At 37.3% G+C, this 27,967-nt stretch overlaps 2 protein-coding genes across 4 annotated transcripts; both read left to right on the top strand.

Annotated features, from left to right (window-relative positions):
- The first annotated feature begins 5,848 nt into the window (after positions 1–5,848).
- Positions 5,849–27,206, top strand: LOC104216556 (outer envelope protein 61-like). Of its 3 annotated transcripts, XM_070162877.1 has the most exons (12): positions 5,849–6,267; positions 7,389–7,603; positions 8,350–8,406; positions 8,506–8,656; positions 9,346–9,423; positions 9,544–9,614; positions 9,781–9,830; positions 22,079–22,276; positions 23,121–23,693; positions 25,597–25,741; positions 26,379–26,542; positions 26,663–27,206. In XM_070162877.1, the coding sequence occupies exons 6-9, from the start codon at positions 9,550–9,552 to the stop codon at positions 23,162–23,164; spliced, it is 357 nt and encodes a 118-aa protein (XP_070018978.1). In that variant the 5' UTR covers positions 5,849–6,267; positions 7,389–7,603; positions 8,350–8,406; positions 8,506–8,656; positions 9,346–9,423; positions 9,544–9,549; the 3' UTR covers positions 23,165–23,693; positions 25,597–25,741; positions 26,379–26,542; positions 26,663–27,206. The 3 variants fall into 3 exon arrangements, with proteins under 3 accessions (XP_070018978.1, XP_070018979.1, XP_070018977.1); XM_070162878.1 differs by lacking the exon at positions 26,379–26,542 and having other exon boundaries at positions 8,350–8,403; XM_070162876.1 differs by lacking the exon at positions 26,379–26,542.
- LOC138868141 (outer envelope protein 61-like) lies at positions 7,484–9,438 on the top strand. Its single transcript, XM_070161753.1, has 5 exons — positions 7,484–7,603; positions 8,350–8,406; positions 8,506–8,625; positions 8,732–8,809; positions 9,346–9,438. The coding sequence occupies exons 1-5, from the start codon at positions 7,484–7,486 to the stop codon at positions 9,436–9,438; spliced, it is 468 nt and encodes a 155-aa protein (XP_070017854.1).
- Positions 27,207–27,967: the final 761 nt, after the last annotated feature.

The following is a 27,967-nucleotide window of genomic DNA, read 5'->3' as shown; positions in this document are numbered from 1 at the left end:
TAAGTTATTCACAACATGGGCATCCAATATAGCATCCAATGTAGCATCCAATGTACAAACTATTCATAACACTTCCCCTTGGATGTCCATGTAAGATAATGTGCCTCATTAAAACCTTACTAGGAAAAAACCTTATGGGAAAAAAAATCCTAGTGAAGGAAAAGGAGTACACATGTTTAGAAATACGCCTTTTGGTTGTCTCGTTAAAAACCTTGCAAGGAAAATCCAGTGGGACAAAACCTTGTAAGGGAAAAAGAGTACAACGCGTATTAACTCCCCCTGATGAGAGCATCAATTCACATCCTTGATCATTCACATCCCAATCTTGTACACTAGTTTCTTGAAGGTTGACGTCGGTAGAGATTTGGTGAACAAATCAGTCATATTATCACTTGAAAGAATCTGTTGCACATTGATATCACCATTCTTTTGAAGATCATGTATGGAAAATAACTTTGGTGAAATGTGATTTGTCCTAACTCCTTTTATGAATCCTCTCTTCAATTGGGCTATTCATGATGTATTGTCTTCATACAAAATTGTGGGTAGTTTGTAACACTTCAAATCATTTTTGGCTCAAATAAGATGTATTATAGATCTTAACCATACACATTCTCGACTTTCTTCATGAATAGCAATTATCTTAGCATGATTATATGAATTAGCCACGATTGATTGCTTAGTCGATCACCAAGATATGACAATACCTCCACATATAAATACATAGCATGTTTGAGATCAAGCCTTGTATGTGTCAGATAAATACACCGCATCGGCATAACCAACATTATCGAAATTGCAATCATTGCCATAAAATAAGCCCACATCGGTAGTCCTTTTTAGATAACGCAATATGTGTTTGATTTCATTCCAATGTATCCTTGTAGGAGCAAAGCTATATCTTGCTAAGACATTAACTGAAAAAATTATGTCACGCCTTGTAGTGTTAGCAAGATACATTAGTGCATCAATTGCACTAAGATATGGTACTTCAGGATCAAGAAGTTCTTCATTATTTTCATGAAGTCGGAATGGATCTTTATTTATATCAAGTGATCACACAACCATCGGGGTACTCAATGGATGTACTTTATCCATATAGAATCGCTTTAAAATATTTTCAGTGTATGTTGATTGATGGACAAAAAATTCATCTTTCATATACTCAATTTGTAGACCAAGATGAAATTTTGTTTTTCTAAGATCTTTCATTTTAAATTCTTTCTTTAAACAGTCTACTGCTTTATGAATCTCCCCGGGAGTTCTAATGATATTTGAATTATCAACATACACCGCGATTATAACAAATTCAAATCTGGATCCTTTTACAAGGACAAATTGAATTATTCTTGTATCCTTCTTTCAAAGTATTTTTTCGGGCGATTATACCACATGCGCCCTTATTGTTTCAATCCGTATAAGGATTATTAAAGCTTTATTTAATAAATTTCTTGGAAACCATAATATGTTTCAGAACAATTTAAAACCTTCAATGATTTCCATTATACGCATATCAAGTTTTTTTTTTATGTATTGCCAGATTAAAACCTGAAATGACTGCATCCACCACATGAGAACATGTCTCTATATAATCAATGCCAGAATATTTACAAATCTTCTTGTGCCACAAGTCGTCTTTATGTTTATTGACTTGACCTTTTTCGCACAAGAACACATTGATACCTCCACTAACTTTATACTTTCAGGTGTTGGGACTATCCGTCCAACTTCACATTTTTCAGGTGAAATCAATCTTGATTGCGTATATTTTATTTTGTATTGGCCAATCATTTATCTGTCCAAATTTCATGACAGATTTGAGCTCAAGATCCTCGTCAATATTAATAATATTGACCGCTATATTATATTAACAATATCGTCGACGATCACTTTATGTCGGTTCCATTATTACCTAATAAAGACATAACTTATTGAGGTTTCTTTATCTCATTATTTTCAGGTACCTGAGCCTCTCCCATGAGGTCTTATGAAGTGTTATGTCGCGGTGCTCTTCTAGTGCACTTGCCTCCTTATTATGACCATTTTAAATATTTGCCCCTCTCCTTCTTCGAGGAGTTTTATCTTTAGAACCGATTGGTCTGTTACTCTTCATGCGTGACATAGACTCTGTCCCTCGTGGACTTTAATCTATTTGGAGCATTAGCAGCTGAAATATGACATTTAGCTTTGGGTCAGCAAATACGTCTCGCAATAATTTGTAAAAGAATTATCACTTGAACTTGAACTTCAAGTTCAGATTTTCTTATACGAGGATCTATATGTATTCATAATAATTCATTTCATGTATCACTTCCTCAGCTGCCCATTTTTCCCCCTAATGTTGGGATCACCAACACATTTCCCAACCTTCTTTGGGAATACATCTTTGTGCATTGTGGTGGAATAATTAAATCATATAGCACATCCATATTTATATATAAAAATTATTTGGTACCTGACCCTAAACCGATTGTGATATGGAGAAATTTTCATAACTTGGCTAGATGCGTACAACTGTTGTTGTATATTAATAATACATCTCATAAAATTTCATTTTTGAGAGTTTTGTTCTCATAACCAATGATTTAGCTATAATTGGAGGCATATAATTTCTGCTAAACCAACTTGGATTTAAAGCATTATTATTAAGATAAATCATCATAATTTATATTCTGGAACTGTACTCTAATAATTTGAGCAAGCAATCTTGCAAAAACCAAACTGCAAGTTGATAATAAATGCACATGTGACCATAGAATAGATGCATCTATTAAAATCATATAATAGTAAATGGTCCACATGGCAGGTGACTGGGCCCATATATTTATCACCTTTTATTTGTTCCAGAAATCAAGGGATACAATCCCAACCTTAACTGGTATATCATGAGAAAAAGAAACACACGAGAATTCTTGAAGAATCTTCTATTCTTCAATATATGTCAATGTAATTCTCAATTAATTTTTTTCGCATCATAATTGAACCGGGATGGTCAACCGGTTATGCCAACTAATATTTGTTTTAGTAAATCTCTAGTTTACTTGTGTCATATGATTCAAGCATCATGCTTATATTTGTGTAGTACAAATAGAAATAAAATCGGATAACCTTTCATATTTACCCGGTATGATTATAGAGAAGATGTTCAATCTTCCTTTTATTTATTGTCTCATATGACAACCACTTTGACTTATACATTTGAAACTCAAAAAGTTTCTTTTTAGACTTTACAATATCAATGTCATGAATAATTTTATTTATTCGATAGTAACAAATTCGCTCTTCTGGAGCTCTCAATAATTTTGCACTACAAGATCTTTTATAACACCATCCAAGTGGTGAATTTTTCCTCCACAAAGAAAATTATTTTATCATAATAATTGTCATGGTCAAAAACATTATAGACAAGACTCATTTCTTGCTTTACTTTTGCCTTTAATAACCTTTTATAAGGCATGGCAAAATATCTTTGACGTACCACATGTACGCGACCAATGACATATTTATGTAACCACATTGTAATATTCAATATCTTTATCTCTCTCAAAACCTCCCTTAAAGGTAAGTTGTGGTATTTATCCAATCTTGCATAAGCACATTCTTATGCATAATTTGAATCACATATATATTTTCACATTCACTTTTAAGAATGAGTTTTCATTTACAATGCATATCACAAGTCACATTCTCTTCAAGTGGACTATAATCATATGGGGATGCTTATTATTTTCATACCACATGGATGACAAACATCACCTTCATATTTTGTAGGAATATTTGAGAACCCTTATTGTTCTCATTTTTACAATTATCATATGATGATTATTATTATTGTCTTTGACATGCCCATGTTCATTGGTCAACCACTTGTCTTCATTTAGATTTATTATGCGCTCCTACCACATTCACTTCAAGAATGGTGCAAATCAAGTGGGACATGCTTCATGCTTTTTTTTTTCATGAAAAATATGTTACTATTTTTCTTTAGTCATCATTATATCATCAATATGGCGCATTTGGGACTAAAACACAATGCCTTACCCATATAAAAGCATGCTAGGCCATAATAAGTTTGTATTCAAATCCAACTCTTATCACCATAGTGCATCAGGACTTGAACCCGATGACTTACCCTTATAGTGCGATGGGACAAATAAAACGAATTAAGTGGTGCACAAATATGATATAAAGCTATCATAGTAACTTGACAAAATTCGTTAATTAGATAGTACCAAAATATGTCTAAATCGCCGGTATATCCAGTTAGTATGTTATACGTCATAAAATTATACAAGTCAATTAGCATGACTTAAAATGTACTAAATGCATCTAGCAATGATACTGGTTAATATGAATACACTTATTACACTAAGGTCTTTATCATGCAACTTCAGTAACAATTTAGTTATGTGATTTGACATGATACATAACTAGTATTGTAAGATAATACTTATAACCTATTGAAAGATTATATTTGGTCATCTATTTGACCCAGTAGAAGTGAAAGTCCACAAAAACATAAATTTGAAGAAAAGAAATCATATTATGACAAATGACATCGACAACGTCATTGACAAAAGAAGCCTCAGTGTTAGAGATACAAACCTTAGTTAATGGCTCAACCATTTTATAACTCTTTACTTACTGTATTAATCACCATAACTCACCATAAGGTGTGTTAGCTTCGTATTTTTTTCTGGGAATGAAACCGGATTGCCTTGAAGAATCCAGCGGTGACAGAACAAAAATAAATAGAGGCTTGTCCGCTTCATGTTCATATTTTTGTGAGCAATTCGTGCTGATAACGTGTTATGAAATAAAAGCAATTTAGTAAAATATGAACAAGAAATATAGATAGAGAGAAGGAAGAGACTTTCTTCTTCAATTGTGTGTATCTTTCCATTGCAATTGCATGACCTTTTATAGGCATAAAAAGTAAAGATGATGAACATAAAATAGAAAATTTAATCTTTAAATTATTCACAACATGAGCATCCAATATAGCATCCAAAGTAGCATCCAATGTACAAACTATTCATAACATTAATTTAATTTTCATGGATTAGTTCTATTTACCTCACAGTCGTGATATGGTTGCAAATAATCAATTATGTGTACTGAGGAGTGGAGAAGAATAAATAAAATGAGAAAATGAATTGGAAAGTGAGAGTAGGTCAAGAATGATGACGAAGGCTGGGGTCCACGGAGAGCCTCACTCAAGTATGATGTGGCATAAATTTAGGGAGAAATTCAAAAATAGCCAGATTTACAATTGGTCGTTCAAAAATAGTTCAGTTTCAAAAGTAATCGAAATTTAGCCATTTTTCATATAAAGATAAATTTGAACGAAAATATTGTTCAAAACCCGGAAAATACGCCAGTATATTATACTGGAGTTCCAGCATAAGTATGCTTGAATTTGAACTCCAGCATATTATACTGGAGTTCCAGGATAAGTTTGAACTCCAGTTTGAACTCCAGCATATTATACTGGAGTTCCAGCATACGTACACTAGAACTCCAACATAATATACTGGAGTTCCAGCAAGTATAATTGTCCAATATAATATACTGGAGTTTGGAGCACCGATACTCCAGTATATTATACTGGAGTCAGCAAAGTATACCGGTCCAGCATAATATGCTGGAGTTCATACATAGGTGCACCGAACTCCAGTATATCATGCTGGACCGGTCTCTGTTGCGGCAAAATAATGACTATTTTTTATTGACTTCATAAACGCTGACTATTTTTGAATGACTAGTCGAAAACTGGCTATACCGTGCTATTTTTACATAAATTTCTGATGCTTGTACTAAAGTAGATTAGGGCTCTTCCCCTAATTATGTGTGAAATACGAGCTATGACTCATGCAACCCATTCCAAAAGATAATGCGAAATTAATGAAGCACCGAATTCGATTATTACAATTAAGACCAATTTTCCTCCTGTACCATAGATCAATATTACTATAGTGAGTATTACTTTTACCTATAAATATATCTAATATTAATAACTTTTTGTACAGATTCTTACTATTCTTGGAATCACATAAAAAAACCTTTTAATCAAATTCCGCATATTTTGTCTGTGGTTAACCATCAAATTTTCAACCATTTTGAACTGGGACTTTAATAAAAATTCAAATTTTGGGGTTTTGGGTTTTGAGAATGTTCAACGGCATGATGGATCCTGAATTGATCAGAATGGCTCAAGAATAGATGAATCGAATGTCTCCAGCTGAGTTTGCTCGGATTCAGCAACAGGTCCCCTATATTAATATACTCATTTTCTGAAATTCTCAATCTTTATTTTAACTTTGTGAATTGTGATTGTTCATATAAAGCATAGTTGAATTTGGATGTAATTGTTGGATGATAAAGTTTTGAGTTTTAAGATATAATGGGCCTTCTTGTAAATTTTAACCATAAGGGTCTTGGTGTTTTTTTTTTTTTTTTTTAAAAAACTTTTGGGACAACTGAAGATTTGAATTAATGAATTTAGCAGCTTGTCCCTGTTCCTGTATCCTGTTTTTCTTAAAGTCTCAAATTTCTCATCTTTGTGATTGTTCTGTGTGAAGGGCATAGTTGGATTTTATGGTAATTGCTTTGCATGATCTAATTTTAGTTATTTAGGTAGTAAAGGTTTTTTCTTTAAAAAGAAAAATAAGTTTGATCATTAGGATCTGAAGAACCTTTTTTTTTTGTTTTTGTTTTTTTGTTTGAGTTGGTGAATTCTGCAGCAGGTCCCTATTGTTGAGTACCCTTTTACTAAAGCTCTAAAAAGTGTGATTTGAGTTTGTTCTCATAAAGGGTGTCATTCAATTTGAATGTAATTGTATGCACCATTTACTTGTGGTTATTCAGATGGAGTAGGATATGTTCTGATCATTTGTGTTTTAGAATTTTTTTTCCCGCTACTTGGGCCAAATTGAAGATTTGAGTCACTGTATGAGGTAAAGACGGTTTTTACTGCAAGCTGGTTGTTATTTGTGGTTTCAGTTGGTAATGTTTGTGCTTCTCAACTTATCTATGGAGCAAATTAAACGTCTACGGTTAAGAGTCGCCTGTAAAACAAAGTACTTAATTAATTCCACTTTCTAGAATATTATGGTATATCTAATCCGTGGTTTTGGGAGTTCAAATCTAATGGGTGGCTACTGAACTATAACCTTCAAATTGCTTTTGGCAGGTAGCATAATTGCATGTTACTCGGAATAAACTAAGTTGAGTGCAGTTAACTTTGTGTGGCATGTTTGCTCAGATCATCTCTAAATAGTTAGATTCTTTTCTGTTTCTTTTTATTGTTTTTGCTCTCCAAGGTGGGCTAGATTGTGATTTCGACTTTATTTGACAGTAGTCTGTGATTAATAATCCCAATCATGCAGATGATGTCTCATCATGTTAATTAGAATGGCTTCGGAAGGCATGAAAAACATGAAACCAGAGGACTTGAAGGTTGAAGAATACCCACCCAACGGAGATGACTGAGATTGGTGAGAAGATGGCTAATGCATCACCTGAAGAAATAGCAGCAATGCGTGCCCGTATGGATGCACAGGTTTCTTATGAATTAAGTGGAGCTCAGTTGCTGAAAAAGCAGGTAAATTGCCTGCAGCACAGATATGGGGTTATGCTTGTTAAAGCTATATCTGAGTTGTTCTGGTCCAGATTTGTTAATTGCATCTTTTCTCTTTTAAAAAATGACTTCTATTTTAATACCACTTCTCTATATTAGGAAGTTGCAGTTTTTGCAAAGCTTAGTTCCTTAAACAATAGACTGAATACAAAAGATTACCATTAAAGAAGACCAATTACTTAATGAGCTTATTTGCAAAAACTAATTAGAGAATTAACTTTCTAAGAGCATGAGAGCTGGATTTAAATTTCATATCAATATAAGTTTCATATGAAACCAGCTTAAACTATCTAAAATGCTAAATGTTTCTTTAAGTGCATTGTACTTCCTGCAACATATGATATTCACAGTTTATCGGCCAGCTTTTCTACTACTTGCCATCTTTAATTGAAATTCTCTCTCCTGTGTGTTACATGAACACTTTTAAGTTGTAAACTACAGGTATATTTTGGTTTACAACTTTTAACGTAAACTTAACTAAGCAATAATTCTGATGTATGTGCACAATTAGATCCAGTGACTGAGGACTTACTCTTGTACGTGATATTACAATCGAGAAATAGTCCAAAAAAATTGGCTTTTATGCCTTTAAACTTTGATTTTAGTACATTAACAGCATTTATGCTGAAATAATGACTATATAGTACTTGACGGAAGCTTTGGTTTATGTCCTAATCTAGTGTATTAAGTATTCCGGTGTTTAATGGCAGGGAAATGAACTTCACAGCCAGGGAAGATTTAAGGATGCCCTTCAAAAGTATTCGGTTGTAAGTCTAACCTTTGCCTTCAGCATTTGTTTGTATCTACAGTTCTACACACATCACGCTTCTGTCAGTTCTCTATATTTCTTTTCTTTTGATTACCAGGCAAAGAAAAATCTGTCAGGCATTCCTGCTGTGAAAGGCATAAGTCTTCTATTGGCTTGTTCCCTGAATATTATGTCATGTTACTTAAAAACTGGGCAGTACGATGAGTGCATAAACCCAGTACGATGAGTGCATAAAAGAAGGTACTGAGGTATGAAATGAAACATAATGCTATACATTTTGCTCATTATAAGATTAAATGTATTATGATTGATGTCATTTTCAGTTAATTTTGTACAGTGGTGTCGTACTCTACTTTGTCTTCAAGTGTCTTTCTCTTTACATGCCTGCTGATTTTCTATTGGTTCCTCCTCTACTCTCTTTTTTCCCCTTCCTTTTTATTTTGGGGTTGGGGGGTTTGGGGGGGGGGATGCTCATGTGCAGTCTTCTCACCTTTGGATGGCGGAGTTTGAGAGAGTTCGATTCACCCATTTGGTTATTAATTCTATTCCAATGTGAATGTCCATTTTCCTCAATCCCAAAATAATATTTACTGTCTTGGACTCCCATCTTAAACTGAATGTCCACTTTATAACATTTTAAAAAAGATACTTAAAACATATTGTAAAATTGGAAAGGTTGCAGTGAGTTCACCTTTGTCTCCTTTTTAATACAAATTTTCCTTTTTATTCATTCTTAAAAAAATAAAATAATAACTTAAAGTCCTCAAAATTTCCCTTTTTTAAAAGAAACCATAAACTTTTCTACTCTGTTCCAAAATTCCAGGCTCTGTTATAACTTTCAAATGTCAACTTGTCTTGATGGCTGATGAATAGGATACTTATTGCACATAAAAGATATGAGTAACATGGTGGTTAAAGTGATATATGGCTGGTGCAGGTTTTGGTGTATGATGAGAAGAATGTCAAAGCCCTTTACTGTAGGGGTCAAGCTTATAAAGAACTTGGACAGTTAGAAGTGAGCATTCACTGACCGTTATAAGATTTCTTGTGATTCATTTCTTCCTTCTAATGGCGTCCTTTACAATCCTGGAGATATCTGCGAAATGTTTATCTTTATTTGGCAAAACTTAAACAGGATGCAATGTCCGACTTAAGTAAAGCACATGAAGTTTCACCTGATGATGAAACTATTGCGGATGTTTTAAGGTATTGTTAATTGCAGCTTTAAATTAACGGCGTGTTTTCCTCTCCTCTTTCCCGTATCTGTGAAATATACTTAACATCTAGATATGCGTTATTTCTTTTTATTAATTTTTTTCTTCATAAAACAAACATATGCATTATGTAAAAGAATGGGTTTTTACTGGTACAGGGATGCCAAAGAAAGATTGGTGAAAGAAGGTGCACAACGTGCTTCAAGAGGTATTTTCGTTATGTCTGTGCAACCTAAATTTCTTCCTATCAGCCGGGAGGAATTGGATAAGATATTTTATCCAAAGCCCATCAACCATCATCGTTTTTGAGATCTGCTACAAAAAGGCTTTCTTCTCCCAATGTTCATGGGCCATTGTGCATGCTAGACCAGATATAGGATTTAGATTTCCTCTCCCTATTTCCATTGCTCTTTTTTACTAAAGCATTTTTGCGGATGGAATTCAGACCCTTTCCATAGTGAAGCTTTAGCTTGTCTTTTTTCCGATTAATAGAAGGACAGATAATTTGTTTTGATCCTTGCTAGCATAAAGTCTTATTTCTATTTCAATCGATCAATCAGGATGGATAGAAAGACATACCATCAGTCCTTTGATTCTCTAGCCAAGTTCGAATTGCAGGGGGAGCTATAGCTCCAAACGAAGATTAACGACTTGGCATTACCGGTTAAGGATAAGGTCTTGAAGCTCAGCTGATTAGAGAGTAGATCTTGGTAATGATAGTAAGCACTACATACTCTGGTCCTGGGGAACAAGAGTCAGAGTTCAACCTACTTGAAAGCGGTCTTTAGCCAATGAAATCGGGACAAACATGCCGATATAATTTCTTATAGTAAGGTAATAAGATGGTATGGTTTCTGCGGCATTAAGAGTTGGGATTAGCTTACAAGGTAGCTTAGTCCCCCGAGGGGATGCATCAACAATAAAGTCATTCAAGAGAAAAGATGGTGCTATTTCCTTAGCTAGCTTGGACTAGGAAGAATGAATTGTCTGTAGAACCCTTGGTTGGTCTAGGCAAAGTGATAAAAGAACAGCTCTTTTCGGATAAGCTGTTGCCCCTCGTCTGTTATAGCTCTTTAGTCCCATCCCTACCTAAAAGAATCTCCCCTTAAAAGATGCGTAGTGCTCTTGAGAGATGGGATTCATACCCAAAGCAGGGAAGACAAGGTTTAGAATTTCGGTGTCAGGTGCAGCCTAGAGGAAGTTGCTTGATAATCTAGTCTCGCCAAGCATGATATAAGTGCTTTGTTGGTTGTAAGTGCTCTCTTGCAGCTTCTTTAGTGGGAAGTCCTGAGCTACCGCTCTCTCTTACCGTGGATATCACTAGTGAAGCCTTACCTTCAATTATATTATAAAACTTTTCGCCCTATCTTGGATTCGTTGAACTTTCACTCGAGCTTGGGTGGGGTACTCGTCTATCACACTTGGAATAGAAGATACGATACTATCACTTTGGCGTCTGGGTTTCGGTGGTAGGAGGAATCTCCCTAACTGCAATGGCCCTCTCTGTCCGGAAAATAGAGATAGCTTCTTCGCTTAGCTAGGTACGACTCTTTAGAGTAATCAATCTGCGTGGAGCTCCTTTTGGGGGTAGACTGCATGAGTCCTATGTAAAAGAGCGGATGACTATGTAATAGCAAAGGCTTTCTGGTCGATAAGTCAACAGATCTTCCCCTATTAAATAAGGGACTCATACAAGACTTTTTGTTTGTATCTGATCTAATGCCTAAAGCTTAAAGAGTAAGAAAGCCGTATGTATAGGATGATCAACTCATCATACAATAGCTAATGTCCCGACTCCAGTTTCCGACATAGAGTGCAACCTGCATTGGGCTTTTGTTAAGCCTACATCCATTTTAGTAGAAAATGATCTTTTATGTAGCCCAACTCATAGAGAATTTTGTCACTTCGTCTGAATCCATTTCTTCTATTTTTTTGATTGTTCAGTGATGGGTTTTCTCCTTTTAGGATTAGGTTTCTATCCCGTTTTGTGTTAAGCTCATTTCTTTTTTTAGGTCTTACCTTTTGTACTTAAGATATTGCATACCCTGCAATTTATTATCCACACATGTCATACATCTTTCATATAGGATGATCTTAGAAAACACCTTAGTGTTGGACATTTGAATGATACACGTAAACCAATCGCTCTACGTTAAAAATCAAACGACTTTCTCATACTAATACTGCAGATCGAAATCGGAGGTGGTTGTGACGCTTCTTATTGAGTACATTACTCAATTTAGACTTGAAGTTCGTTTACACAGTATGAGAAAGACGATTATAAAGAATGGGACTAAGCATCTTTTTTAGATTTCATTCTTTAATATAACAATAGCATTATAAAGCAATATAGGCATTTATCTATTCCGTCCATTGAGAAAAATAACTGCCTTACACTAAAAATTCACGCGCTTCTTTATTCAGAAAAAAAAAAAAATCTGAAATGAGCCCGCAAAAGTGGGCTAGCCTACTCATTGTTTGTGTTCGTACGTATTTTCATTATTGCAATACAAGTAAGACCTCCACTATACTAGTTATGGAGAGGATTCGTGTCGTATGGAACACGACGCTTCGAACCATAGACTACTGTTGCTGGAATGAAACGAAGCTGCCCTGAAGGCGGAGCTAGCATTTTGGGGGGAAGAAATCGGCTCCCTTTTGCGGCAGAGTAGAAGGCTGGGCTTCCCCTCGCGTAGCTCCATTTAGAAAGAACACAAAAAGGAGAAAGAATATTATTTCGTGGATTCTTGCCATCACTACTGGAAAACAGATTTTTTTATAAGCATCCGTCAGGTCCGAGATTATATATTGCTTTGGAAACTAAATCGAAGGGGTTGGTTGAAAGGTAAGGATAATGTGATTTGTCGATTGGTTAGAAGGTAAAAATAGCATTATTAACTAGTTTCGAGTCTCTTGGATCATGGCCAAAGCTACTTGGATTTAGCCCGCTGAACATCATTTGGATGGGCTCAAATCTTTTGCATGATTTCATATTCTTTTGACGGGTTTTGAATTTGGACAGATTTGGAGGGCCGTCTTGCATGGACCTAGGCAGAAATCCTTTGCATGATTTCATATTCTTTTGACGGGCTTTGAATTTGGACAGATCTGGAGGACCATCTTGCATGAACTTAGGCTTGCTTTGATGATGGGAAGGCTTTCTCTTCGCATAGGCCTTCCTATAGTTCTGGGGCTAACAGGTCACCGAAGCTTACTTATTAGTATAAAACTAAAGAAACCTCAATCCAACCAATATCAAGACTACTTGGGCATACTTAGCTTTTCCTCCTAAGATAAGAGTTTTCCACCAAGCTTGTCACTTTTATAAACCTCTTCACTAATTACCTAATAACTTTAAAAATGAACTTCCACTAAGGTAAAGTCAGGGTTGTAAATAGCGATCGCCTCAGCGCTAATAGCGTGAGGCGTAGCGATGCGAGCATCTAGCGTCTTTTTCCTCTATTGCATTACGTTTTCAAAATAGTGCTCGCCTTTGCATGTGTAGCGAGAGGCGACTGTAGCGTTGCTTTTTTAAAAATAAAAGAAAAAGCATAGGGATTAAAAGAAAAAGACCTGCGATTAGGGCTTTCAGGGATTTCTTTCTTCTTTAAGCTTCAAGCAGCCGGGCAGACCAGGGATTTCTTTCTCCAAGTCGACCCAGCCACATCGATTCTTCTTTCTTCTTCATCTCTTCTGCCATTTTCTTCTTCATCCAAGTCGACCCAACCAGGTACGCTTCTCTTCTTCTCCTTTGTTCTTCTTCTGCCATTTTTTTTCTTTTTTCTTCTTTTTCATTCTTCGGTCTTCTTTCTTCTTGCTTCCTTTTTCTTCTTTTCTTTTGTTGTTCTATTTTTGATCGAGCAACACTCAACAGAGAGTAGCATTCAACTCTGTTTTTGCTCTATTTTTGATCGAGCAACACTATCTATTGAGTTTTTAATTTTTGAATTGATATATTTATCAACATATTATTGCTATTGAGTTTTTAGTTTTACATAATATATATTTTTTCGTATAATTGTCGCTTCACATAAAAAAGGCGAGCGCTTTGCCACTCGCCTCAGTGAAGCAGGCCCTCGTCGCTATTTGTCGCCGTACGCTATCCAAAACATTGGGTAAAGTAAAAAAAAGGGAAGACGAAAAAACTTAGTTGTCTATTTCGCGTGCACTTCCTGTACTGGCTTATACTGAATTACTATATACCGCTGTTAGTGGACTGAAAGCATCAGCCGGAAAGGGGCTTTCCCGGATAAAATGAAAACTTGATTCATGTAACAGGAGAAAGATTTATATTCCTTATCCGGAAAGACATGTTGCCAGAAAGAGGGATTAAGTGGAACAGAATTGATTGGAGAGTCGTGGAAACACTTCTTTCTTCCATATTTTGGACCTTACCTCCATGGAACAATATTTTAGCAATAAAAAAAGGAAGAATTTCAATCTTAGATTAAACGAATATGTATGGATGGTCTGAATTGTCTAAACAAGAATCATGAACAGTGAACAACCAGTTCAAATATTCACGACCAAGAAATAATGGATTCTCTTTTAGATCGGAAGGTTGGAATGCCAACAGGCGTCTATTATTGAATTCACCAGACCTCTGACTCATTGCACTAGTTCTATAGTTAGTCCTAGTGTTGTATTGGTGTATTGCTAGTAAATTTACAGAGCGACCTGTAAAGATATAAAAAAACAGATCAATCAAGAGATAGTGGTTCGGTTTTCTCCTAAGCAATGACAAAGTACTGAGAATTGTTTAGGGAGAGTCGTCTCAAATGTTGATACCATTATATAAATAAGCCAATAAAAAAAAAGACAAGTAGAGGCCAGGGAAAGTGAAAGAGTAAGCAGGGTACGACGAAGCCCTAGGCCTAAGGGGCAATACGTAAACAAGTACAGATCACATAGTTTCATACTGATCTCCTTTCGAGCTATCGAGTGATGATTAGCCGAGGGGCCCTTTTTCCTTTTATAAGGGAAGAGATTGTAGTTAGGTACAAATAGGCTAGTGAAAGACGAGTAGGCAAGCACGCGGGTTGTACCGGTTAGCTTTGAGCTATCGAGTAACGATTGCTCCATCTCTTAAGAAAGGACACGGGGGACATGTCTTATAATAAAAGGGGCACTCTCTTATCTGATGTGCGGTATATTATTGTGTCATATTCCTTAAGTAGTGATCCGGGATTAAGCCACGTGGCTATACATGCCAAAAGAAATGGGGCCTTTCGTACGGATTAGGGTATGAAGATAATTATTTAGCATACTAAAATCTAGTAGAAGGCGTTCCATATTCATGAAAAGCCGGGGTTGAAACATGTTATGAAACTAAGACAACAATTATTTCTACTAATAAGACAGAGTTAAGCGCCTCTAAGGCCTAAAAATAGAAGCTTCTTGAAGTCTATATTTTCAAAGAGAGACGTAGAAGTCAAAAAGAAATACTTTTAGTAACACTTATCCCAACAACACTGAAATGGATATTGTTGGAAGACTTGCAACAATTCAAGAATCAATTCAAGCCATCGAAAACATAAAAGAACTAAGGCAGCAAACCCTGGCGGCCTTTTGAGAGCACCTGCCTCCCATCGATCCTGCACTTGTGGCTGCAGCCATGCAGCAGATCTGGGATCGTATTAGCGTCCTGGAAGACAGGAAACGAGCCCTCCTCCAAGAACAGGAAGACCTAATTGTGGGTGTTGTCATCTGTGGTCGCCAAAGAGACTAGATAGAAGAGTTCGTAGATTCTTTTTAGTTTTAGAAGGTTTAAATAAGTGTCTGCAGATGCAAAGTAATGTGTTTCTCCTTTTTCTTTGTTTGGTGGAGATCTACTCCTATCCTAAGTAGATTGCTTTTTTTTTTGGGTGTCATGTGTCACTAGTAGTCTAAATACTTTCATTGTTAACTTTGTAATGTTGTGCTTAGTTATGTGGCTGGTCTCTGTGTGTGTAAGCTTCCTCTTTGATGTATTCCCATGTAACGGTTATTAATAAATAAAAAATGTTGGCCTGCTTTGTTAAATGTTCCTTATGTATACGCCATTAATAATCCCAGAGGGAATCCGGATCTTGAGCGAACCTCAAAGCCATGTCAGCCTGGAGTTAATTCTTTCTATGGACAACCTTTTTTTAGACCTAATTTAGGCATTAGCCATTTAAAACGATGGATTTAGATTTCGGAAGTAGATCAAAAACAAAAGCGAAGGTCACCAAACACGAACAAGATACGAAAGATATTAGACAACAGACTACTTAAACTACTTAGTTAAGAGATTGTTTGCTATTGCTTATGCCTCAGCAAAGAAGTAAAGTTTTTCTCTCCCCTCTCTTTCTCTTACATGTCTAGTTCTATAGCTTAACCTTGACTTTTACAATGTAAGGGCAGAACGTAATAATTATAAAGGAAAAACAAGGTGTGGCGGTAAGTCAAAACTTTTTGGTTTCCATGTTCCGCTCCCGGAAGAAGCTTATTTTTTTCCGCTATAAGGCATAAGTAGTGAAAGTGGTAGACCTATAAAGAGAAAAGGAAGTGCTATCCTTCATACTTATGATTCAACATTTAGCTTGATCTATTCTAAATGTCTTTTTTACATCAATGACATCAACTTAGATTCTATAGAGTTCAACCTGCATTGGGCTTTAGTTAAACCTGCATCCATTTTAGTAGAAAATGATCTTTTATGTAGCCCAACTCATAGAGAGTTCTGTCCTTTGATTTGAGCCCATTTCTTCTATTCGTATGATTGTTCAATGATGGGTTTTCTCATTTTAGAATTAGGTTTCTATCCCATGTTGTGCTGAGAGAGAGAGCGGAATGGTCCAAAACCCCAAGCAATTGACCAGGAGAGGATTAAGGGCCTACCAACCATTTCTTAATCTAAGGCATCTACCCCTAGCAGAAAAGAAGACGGAAAGAAAGCCGATTGATACCTTAGCTTTGAACCAGCTTCTTCAGTCCTGTTGCTCTTCTCCCTTTATATTGCGCGGGTAGCTTGCTTCCAAGCCGCGGACAGGAACCAGATAAGGAACAAAAGAGAGAAGCAACTCAATTTCAAAGGTTAGAGGGCAATAGCCTCTTGTGTAGAAGGAGATGTTTAGGAGAAAAGCCCCGTCTTATGGTCTTTTGTTAGGAGTTCCCCCTCTCCGGTATATTTTACTGGGGCAACCCTGATGGAGAAGATTGTTGGCCCCCTCTCTTGCTGGTTCTCTCAGACTAGCATCAACTGATGTTAAGGTTAATCCAATAGTCAGGTTTCACTACTTTCGAAATCTGAAAGCGGCTTTGTTGTACATCATGAATCTTTCTGTTCACACACCTCTCCGCATTCCCTTCTCTAGTTGAGAAGGTCTCTCGTGTGAAGCAGAACTTTACTTCTCTGTTGAGGTATAAGCAATAGCAAACAATCTCTCACTAAGTAGTTTAAGTGGTGCGTTGTCTAACATCTTTCGTATCTTCTTCGTGTTCGGTGACCTTCGTTGAAGTTCTTAATCTACCTCTGAAACCTAAATCTATCTTTTTAAATGGCTAATGCTTAGATTAGGTCTTAAAAGAAGGCTGTTGGCTGTCCATAGAAAGAATTAACTCCAGTCTGGCATGACTTTGAGGTTCACTCAAGGTCCGGATTCCCTCTGGGATTATTAATTACGTATACATAAGAATATCTAACAAAGCAGACCAACACTTTTTATTCACTAATAGCAGTTACATGGAAATACATCAAATAGGAAGCTTGCACACACATAGACCCAGTGGCGGAGGCAGAATCTCCACGAAGGGGGTTCAAAATTTTTTTTTGTAGCTAGTGGGAATTAAACTCATGACCTTATGTAGATTTTGAACCCCCTTGACCACTAAACTACACTTTTGGATTGTGTTAAGGGGGTTCAAAACTTATTATATAGAGGTAAAAAACAGATTTTGCGTTATATATACAGTGTAATTTTTCGGCGAAGGGGGTTCACCCCCCTAAATCCGCCCCTGCATAGACCGACCACACAACTAAACACAACATTACAAAGTTAACAACGGAAGCAATGAATACTACTAATGGTACATGCAAACACACCCAAAAAAAGTAATCTACTTAGGTAGGAGTAGATCTCCACCAAACAAAGAAAAATAAGAAACACACTACTTTGCGTCTACAGACACTTTCTTAAACCTTCTAAAATTAAATAAAAGGAGTCGACGGACTCTTCTATTCTAGTCTCCCTGGTGACCACGAACGACAACACCCACAATTAGGTCTTCCTGTTCTTGAAAGAGGGCCCGTTTCCTGTCTTCCAAGACGCTAATGCGGTCCCGAATGCGCTGCAGCCACAAGTGCAGGATCGATGGGAGGTAGGTGCTTCCAAAAGGTAGCCAAGGTTTGCTGCATTTGTTCTTTTTCGTTTTCGACAGCTTGAAATGATTCTTGAATTGTTGCAAGTCTTCCGACAATATCCATTTTAGCGTTGTTGGAATAAGTGTTACCGAAAGTATTTCTTTTTGACTTCTACGTCTCTCTTTGAAAATTTAGACTTCAAGAAGCTTCTATTTATAGGCCTTGAAGGCGTTTAACTCTTTCTTATCATTAGAAATAATTGTTGTATTAGTTTCATAACATGTTTCGACTCCGGCTTTTCATGCATATGGAATCCCATCCACTAGATTTTAGTGTGCTGCATAATTATCTTCGTACTTCAATTCGTATGAAAGGCCCCCTTTCTTTTGACGGGCATCGCCACATGACTTAATCCTGGATCACTCCTTATGGATTAGGACACAATAAGACAGGCCCCCACATTCTTTCTTAAGAGATAGAGCAATCGTCACTCGACAGCTCAAAGCTGACCGATACAACCCGCGTGCTTACTTACTCATCTTTCACCGGTCTATTTGTACCCAGCTACAATCTCTTTCCTTATATAACTCGAAAAGGGCCCCTCGAAAGCGAATTATTATCTTAGGAGGAAAACCTAAGTATGCCCGAGTAGCCTTGATATTGTTTGGTTTGAGGTTTCGTTAGTTTTATACTAATAAGCAAGCTTCCGCGACTGTTCGACCTAGCACGTTAGCCCCGGTACTATCGGAATGGCCTATGCGAAGAAAAGGCCTGCCCATCATCAAAGCAAGCCCAAGTCCATGCAAGTAGGCCCTCCAGATTTGTCCAAATTCAAAGCCCGTCAAAAGTATATGAAATCATGCAAAGGATCTGAGCCCATCCAAATAATGTTCAGCAGGCTAAACCCAATTAGCTCTGACCCATGATCCAAGAAATCGGAAACTAGTTAATCATGCTATCATTACCTTCTAACCAATCACGCTATCCTTACTTTTCAACCAACCTCTTCGATTCTGCTTCTACAGCAGTATATAATCTCGGACCCGATGGATGCCTACAGAAAAATTTCCAGCAGTGTTGGCAAGAATCCGCGAAATAATGTTCTTTCTCTTTTTTGTGTTCGTTCTGAATGGAGCTATGCGAGGGAAACCTCACCTTTCTGCTCTGCTGCAAAAGGGAGCCGCTTTCTTGCCCCCAAAATGCCAATTCTGCCATCAAGGCCTAGCAAGAAGCATAACTTTGTTCCAAAGCTTCGTTTCATTCTAGCAGCTGTAATCTATGGTTCGAAGCGCCGTATTCCATCCTGCGCGAATCCTCTCTATAAATAGTATAGTGGAGGTCTTACTTGTATTGCAATAATGAAAATATGTACATGAGCAGACCAACCCACTTTCTTATGTGGATTCATTTCAGAATGTTTTTTTAAATAATGAAGCACGTGAACTTTTAGTGTATTGCATGTGTTTTTCTCGAGGATGGATGGGATAAATACTGATATTGCTTTATAATATTATTGTTATGTTGATGTTATATTAAAGAATGAAATCTAAAAAAGTTGCTTAGTCCTATTCTTTATAATTGTCTTTCTCATACTGTGTAAACGAATTGTGTATTGTACTCAAACAGGAAGCCTCACAGCCACCCCGATGTTGATATGCAATATTAATTGGTTAAAGTCGTTTGTTTTTAAACCTAGAACGATTGGTTTATCTGTATCCTGCAAATGTCCAAGTCTTAGGTGCTTTCTAAGATCTTTCTATACGAAAGATATATGACGTGTGGACAATGAATGACTTGCAGGGTATGCAATATCTTAAGTACAAAAGGTATGACCTAAAAAGAGAAATGAGCTTAGCACAACACAAGATAGAAACCTAATCCTAAAAGGAGAAAACCCATCACCGAACAATCATAGGAATAGAAGAAATGGGTTCAGACCAAGTGACAGAACTCTCAATGAGTTGGCTATATAAAAGATCATTTTATACTAAAATGGATGTAGGCTTAATGCAGGTTGAACTCTATGGAATCTAAGCCTCACTACCCTTACTCTCTTAGAGGGTTACAAGGAATTTTTGGCCGGCTCCATATAGATTCAGCTTAGGGGTTCATGAGAGATTGATTGATGGATCTAAGCTAAACAACTAAGATTGAACCTAAACCAAAACCTATATACTGAATTAGGAGAGTAGAGGTTTAATTCAAGACTAGGAGAGCAAGTTATATCGAAGCCCAATGCCAAGCAAAGTCTTAGATTACAAGCGAAGAAATTGGGTGCAACTAAGCCCTTAACCCAACACAAAAGGGGCCGGTAGGATAGTGGGCTTAGTCAGCCCAATATAGGTTAACTAAACAGGAGAAGTTCCCGTGAAAACAGAAAAAGACCTACCTCTTTACCCCCTTACTTGGCAGATTCACATTTATAGGAAAGGTCTGTTCGTTTCTCTTTCCCTCAAGCGAAGGAACCTATTAATAAGATAATTATATCTCTCTGCTTCCTAGATTGATAAATAAGAAAAGGCTTAGCATATCCTATATAGATAGATATCAGAATCATGTGCTCAATCAGTATTCTCTCTTGCCAAAAGTCCAATCCATCTAAGAACATTGCTCTATCTTTCAAGACTTCCAATCCTCCTTCCCTTCTCGGTTAGCTCCTCTGGTATCCATACTTTCACCTGTCGGAAACGGGAGTCGGGACGTTGGCTCTTGTATGATGAGTTGATCACCCTATACATATGGCTTTTTTAGATTAGATACAAACAGAAAGTCTTGTATGAATCCCTTTTTAAATAGGGGAAGATTTGTTGATTTATCGACCATAAAGCCTTTGCTATTATATAGTCATACGCTCTTTTTCATAGGACTCGTGTAGTCTACCCCTAAAAGGAGCTCCACTTTTAGCTGATTGATTGCTCGAAAGAGCCGTACCTAGCTAAGGGAAGAAGCTATCTCTATTTTCCGGATAGAGAGGGTTATTGCAGTTATGGGGATTCCTCCTTCCATCGAAACTCAGACGCCAAAGTGATGTCTCATATCTTCTATTCTAAGCACGATAGATGAGTACCACGATCAAGCTCGAGTGAAAGTTCAACGAATCTAAGGTAGGGCGAAGGGTTTTATAATATTTAAATGAAGGTAAGGCTTCACTAGTGATAACCCTGGTAAGAGGGAGCAGTAGCTTAGGGCTTCCCATTAAAGAAGCTGCACAAGAGCACCTTCAACCGACAAAGCACTTATTTCCTGCTTGGCCGAGACTAGATTATCAAGCAGCTTCCTCTGGGCTGCACCTAACACCGAGATTCTAAACCTTGTCTTCCCCACTTCTGGTTATAAATCCCATCTCCCAAGAGTGCTACGCATCTTTTAAGGGGAGATCCTCTTTGGTAGGGATAGGACTAAAGAGGTATAACAGAATAAGGACAACAGCTTATCTGAAAAGACATTTTCTTTTATAGCTTTGCCTAGACCAACCAAGGGTTCTAGAGACAATTTATTGTTCTTAATCCAAGCTAGCTAAGGAAATAGCACCATCTTCTCTCTTGAACGATTTTATTGTTGATGGATCCCCTCGCGGGACTGAGCTACCTTGTGAGCTAGCCCCAACTCTTATTGCCGCGGAAACCATACCATCATATTACCTTACTATAAGAAATTATAATGGCAAACCTATCCCGATTTCATTGGCTAAAGACCACTTTCAAGTAGGTTGAACTCTGACTCTTGTTCCCCAGGACCATGGTTTGTAATGCTTACTGTCCTTATCAAGACCTATTCTCTAGTCAGTCGAGCTTCAAGACCTTCTCCTTAACCGGTAATGCTAAGTCGTTAATATTCGTTAGGAGCTATAGCACTCCCCGCAATTCCAGTTCGGCCAGAGAATCAAAGGACAGATTGTATGTCTTTCTATCCATCTTGGTTGTTGGATTGAAATAAAAATAAGACTTTATGCGAGCAAGGTTCAAAAGAAATTATCCATCCTTATATTAATCGAGAAAAGAAGCTCTAGATAAAAAAAATATCTTATCCGATCCATAGCGGCCGCGAAGTATTTTCATTCTGTGTGTGCATCCTTTTTTTCTTCCTGAAAATTATTTTATATTCATTGAACTTGAATTTCCTTTTTTGAGCAGGATTGGTTATTGAAGAAATAACTGAGGAAGAAGCAGAGTTAGAGTTGTCATCTGGAAGCAAAGAAAGCAGAGTTGCACAATATGCTGTATCACAACGACAAAGAGTGATTAGCCCTCCCAAGAGTCAATCTGAGATCCCTAGTGTGCCTTCAAGTTCAGAATCTTTGGATGCTTTGAAAGATGATCCAGAATCCATAGGTTTGTCTCAATGTTAGAGTGTGGTTCCTCTTTTTCATAGTCTGAGAAGTTGCTGTGTTCTCTCTTCACATTTTCTTACTTGTACCTGAACATAAAGTTAGTCCTTCACTGCTGCTACATCTTCTTTATTTGAAAATCATCTGCTAGTGATCCTGGTCATTTTAGTTGAAGAATGAGTGGTTAATGAGTCATGACCATGATGCAGCAAAAATCACATCTTAGGAGCACATATGTTATTTGGTACGCCAGATATCCAGCTGCTTTTTAAATTTTTAATTACGGTGGTGTCCGAGATAGTTTGACACTATTCCACTATTCCACCAGCTACTTATTACTTCCACCATCATAGGTACCGGATAATTCTGCTCAATTAAGGCTTAAAGTGGATTTATAGCTGCTTTTAGTTTCAAAACCTTGAAGCGATTAGACTCTTGATCGCATAGTGTGTATTTCTTGAAGTTGCAAATCCCTTTTTCCTTTTTTGTGCATACACATCATCATCTTGCATATTTGCATGCTTGTTTTATTCCGCTGACATTGCTATGAAGACCAGAGAACAGTGTAGTTGTCCAATACCAGATGTTGCTTGTTTTTTTTCACACTGCAAAAGAGAATTTATTTGTGCTAAATCTCCTGTCCACTATCTAATCTTGACATTATCACTCCTTCTCTTGGTGCTTGTTATTTTCTTACGATAAATTTCCCATGCTTATGGAAACACTGTCCTGTAATAACTAGTGCCCTTTCTCTTCGATTCTAATTGTGTTTATCCTATTAGCAGTCAAAATTTTAAACCTAGCTCCAATAATCACGACGGACTTTTCCTTCTGTTGCATGGATGTAGGTCCTTCCAGAATTTTCTCTCTCACACTGATCCAGACATCCTAGCTGCATTCAGTGGTGGAAAAGCTGATGGATTACGTACTGAAATGGTAAAGGCTGCATCCAATGTTATAGGCAAGAATAGATGTCACCTGAAGAACTACAAAAAATTATCCAAACGGCTTCCTCCTTTCAAGGGGAAAATCCCTTTCTAAACAAAGGCTCCTCAGATAACTTTGGGCCTGGGTCAGTTCCTCCGAATGTAACACCTGACATGCTGAAAATGGCAACAGATATTATGGGTAAGATGTCTCCTGAAGAAATGCAAAAGACGTTTGAAATCGCATCTTCTTTGAAAGAAAAAGCTCCAGTATCAGCTGCGGCAGCTGTAGGTTCTAATGGATTAAGGGCCAAATAAGCAGTCGAAACCTAGTGACATCGAGAGAATTTCAAAGTTGATGATAGTATTAGTGCCGGTATTTCCTCACAAGCCTCTTTGAGTTCGATAAATGGTCCTCAATCAAGTTTTCCAATCTCAAATACCGATTTGCAAGAAGAGATGAGAAAGCGAATGAATGATCCAGCCATGAGGCAGGTATATATTAGCTCTGATCCTTTAATGTGCAATACTTATTTTCTTCTTTATTTCCATAAATTTTTCTTGATACCATTGTGGTCCGGCCTTTCCCTAGACCCGCGCATAGCGGGAGCCTAGTGCACCGGGCTGGCCTTTTTTTTTTCCTTGATGCATTTAAAGCTCATTTTCTTGAAGGTACTATAAGCTCTTTCAGAAGCGTTGATATTTTTCTTGATCTATAAGATTATCATGTCAGTATAGTTGATAGCTCCTGGATCTGGGTTAAGTTAGTCAATCTTGCTCATTTTTTTAAATACTTTCTTACATGATTAAATGATGTAAGCTTACTCTTTTCACCTGTTGTAAATCGCTTTCTTTGGTAACAGATACCCAGCTATGGGGATTGGCTTTCTAATCCTTCTCCTTCAGTATTCCTAGGGAGGTCTTATGGAGATGCTTAGAGGCTAAAGGGGTCTCGGTTGCCTACATTAGGGCGATTAATGACATGTATGATGGAGCTAAGACTCGGGTTAGGACAGCAGGAGGCGATTCCGATTATTTTCCGGTTATTACGGGGTTGCACCAAGGGTCTGCGTTCAGCCCTTTCCTATTCGCCCTGGTGATGAATGTTATAACGTATCATATTCAAGGGGAGGTGCCATGGTGCATGCTATTTGCTGATGACATAGTCCTAATCGACGAGACACGACGCGGCGTCAGCGAGAGGTTAGAGGTTTGGAGACATGCCCTTGCGTCCAAAGGTTTCAGGTTGAGCAGGACGAAGACGGAATACCTTGAGTGCAAATTTGGGGCAGAGCTGACGGAAGCGGGAGTGGAAGTGAAGCTTGATTCTCAAGTCATCCCTAAGAGGGGTAGTTTCAAGTACCTGGGGTCGTTTATTCAGGGGACCGGAGAGATCGACGAGGATGTCACACACCGTATAGGGGTGGGGTGGATGAAATGGAGGTTAGCAACGGGAGTCCTGTGTGACAAGAAAGTGTCACTGTTACTGAAAGGTAAATTTTATAGGGCAGTGGTTAGGCCTGCTATGTTGTATGGGACCGAGTGTTGGCCGGTGAAGATCTCACACATCCAGAGGATGAAAGTTGCAGAGATGAGGATGTTGAGGTGGATGTGCGGGCATACAAGGAAGGATAAGATTAGAAATGAAGATATTCGAGAGAAGGTGGGTGTGGCCCCCATGGAGGACAAGATGCGGGAAGCAAGACTCAGATGGTTCGGGCACATTCAGAGGAGGAACACTGATGCACCGGTGAGAAGGTGTGAACGACTGGCGGTGGTGGGTACGAGGAGAGGTAGAGGGAGACCTAAGAAATATTGGGGAGAGGTAGGCAGGATATGGCGCGACTTAGGGTTACTGAGGACATGGCCCTAAACAGGGAATTATGGAGATCGAGCATTAAGGTTGTAGGTTAGGGGAAATTGTGGTTTCTTTTTTTTACAGCGCACTAGAGTGAGACTAGCCAGTTAGGAATTAGTCTTAGGATGCTATTGATCAGCTACTGATGATGGGCTTTATCTGCTGTTTATTAGTATACCTTACATCTTTCTCGTATTTCCTATATCTCTTATATTGCTGTTATTTTGTTATTTTATGGTATTTATGTTATGTTATGGATTTTATGTTATTTTATTATGAGTCTATTGATAGTACTAATATAGTGTCTCTTGTTGTCTTCTTGAGCCGAGTGTCTCCTGGAAACAGCCTCTCTGCCCCTCGGGGTAGAGGTAAGGTCTGCGTACATATTACCCTTCCCAGACCCCACTTGTGGGATTACACTGGGTTGTTGTTGATTTCCTTTTGTGCATTGTACATGCCTATAATCCATATTTGTTTCTTATGCTGGAATTGCTTAGGGTCTTTGATATTTAAATCTTGGCGATTCCTGGATATTGGCAGATGTTCTCATCGATGATAAGAAAAAATGAGTCCAGAAATGATGGCCAACATGAGTGAACAATTTGGAATGAAGCTCAGACAGGAGGATGCAGAGAAACCTCAAGAGGCCATGTCATCTTTGTCGCCTGATGACTTGGAGATAATGGTAATTGTTTTTCTTTTATAAGGAAGAATTGTTTTTAAGTATGATGCTGCGGTTCTCTCCCTTCCTTTCGGGTGGTGTACCTTTCGTGATTTGTCTAATCATTTAAGTCTTTTTCTTGGGGTTCTTTTATAGTGGAAGATATCTGTGCATATCCTTGCAGTAACTAAAGCATTGTCCTAAGCACACATGTTCATCCTTGCTGTAAATGAAATACTCCCTCTGTTCCATTTTACGTGGAATTGTTTCCTATTTAGTCTCATTCCAAAATTTTGGAACAAGAGCTTTCTATATTTTTATAAAATAGTTTAAATTTGAACTTGTCATTTTATCTTAATGACATGCTTTTATAGCCACAAAAATGTCGTTTAACACCTTACGTCCTAAAAGTCTTTCTTTCTTACTTAAACTCCGTGTCCACTCAAATACCGCCACATAAAATTTGAAAGGGAAGGGAGTATCTAATCATTTGATGTGGTCGTGCTTTTTCTTAAACACCCTTCTGATTCCATTAATTGATGCATTTGAATGCATTGTTTTCCTTCCAGTAACGCAAAATTTCTTTCAAATTAGCATATTTTTGTGTTAGAATTAATATGTGCAAATTGGAGTAATTTGTTAATCATCCTTGCTTATCTAGATAAAAAATTTAAAAAATGGTCAGTCTGCCCTTTGGAAGTCTTGGAAGGAGGATCAAACCAATGTGCAGAGGACACAAATGAAGTGGTGAATTTTAGTGCTTTGGATGAGAAGTGGCTAAGCATCAAAGTGTTCTAGGATCATCAACACTAATATCAGTTGCATGTACATATAAGTTCTTGATAGCTCATTTTACTAACAGTTTTCTGGTTTTTGCTTCTCTTGAAGTACACCAAGTATCTACTTGTAGCTTATAATGCTAATCCTTGGTTTCGAATATTGCAGATGAAGTGGGCAGATAGAATTCAAAGAGGAGTAGAAGGTGCAAAGAAGACAAAAAATGGGCTTCTGGGAAAATCTGACGATGATATTATCAATCTTTATACTCCTTTTAGCAGAGTCATCCTACACTGGATAGGCTTCATCGGACGCTAGGCTTTGATGTGCTAATTCAGGCCATGGATTAGCAGAAGCAACAGGCTGTCTGTTGAGACTAAAGAATTGGTCTCTGTAACCCATGCTCAAAGGGTATAGAGTGTGGTGAAGGCACATGAAATTTGAAGATTTTAATGAAAGTTAAACCAAATAGGTGGGAAAGGACAGCCTTAATTTTTCATGCTTTGGTTGGTGGGATGTAGCTGAGCGCTACTTGTCTTAATTGTTTAATTCATTGTTTAGAATGGAACATAAAACCAATGTTTCATTGTCAATTAATGTAGTGCTTGTTGTCTCAGAAAATCTTGAAACAAGCACCACAACAAGAACTAAGTCTCAATCTTAAGCTAGTTTGATTGGGCTATAGGAATTTTCACTGTCCATTTCGCTTCCATTTACGTTCGTCTCGTTTCAATATTCAATAATTTTTATTTTTTTTTTTACATTTTCACTGACATACTGGAACAAAGTTAAAAAGACTACTTGCAAATAATGGACTATTGAAAGTATGCCAAGAAGGCTAATTCAGATACTCTAGGTAAATTTTGAACTGATTTTTTCTATGGTAATTCTTTTAGTTATGGAATCACTTTTTCTTTTGTCCTTTTATTCTGATAAGTTTTGTCTCATCAAGTATTCGCAAAGATGTGATTCTTTGACACATGAGACAAACGGATATGGAGCGTGGATTTTAACTCTGCACCTTTATTGTTCAGGGTACAATGCAATGCAAGTGTTTAATATGCGCATATTGTGGGCACTAAAAAAACAGCTATACATAGAATAGGGACAACTTTAGTTTTGCTGATATAAAATGGCAACTGGTACCTTTGTTGTGGAAATCCGATTGGCAATAATGAATTTGATTTAACCCATAATAAAGTACACGTGCTCTACCTACTAAAGAGACATCCAACGAGTATTGTATGAAGATAATGTTTCATTTCTTTTGGTTTCTTACTGGTATACAATACTCGCTTTGTGGACCCAACTAATTTGGATTCTCGAGGCATAACATCTATTGAAGGGATGTGCTCCTTATTAGAATTTTTCCATACATAAGTTCAAATTTGAAATCTTCGATTAAGAGTGAAGGGGTCTTATTCATCCCATCTAAATCTTGAGGTGAAGATAATGTTTTAGAATAAATCTATT

The sequence above is a fragment of the Nicotiana sylvestris genome, chromosome 11, assembly GCF_000393655.2.
Source record: "Nicotiana sylvestris chromosome 11, ASM39365v2, whole genome shotgun sequence".
Classification (NCBI taxonomy): domain Eukaryota; kingdom Viridiplantae; phylum Streptophyta; class Magnoliopsida; order Solanales; family Solanaceae; genus Nicotiana; species Nicotiana sylvestris.
The sequence above is the reverse complement of the archived record's forward strand: the minus strand, read 5'-3'. Positions and strand labels throughout refer to the sequence as shown.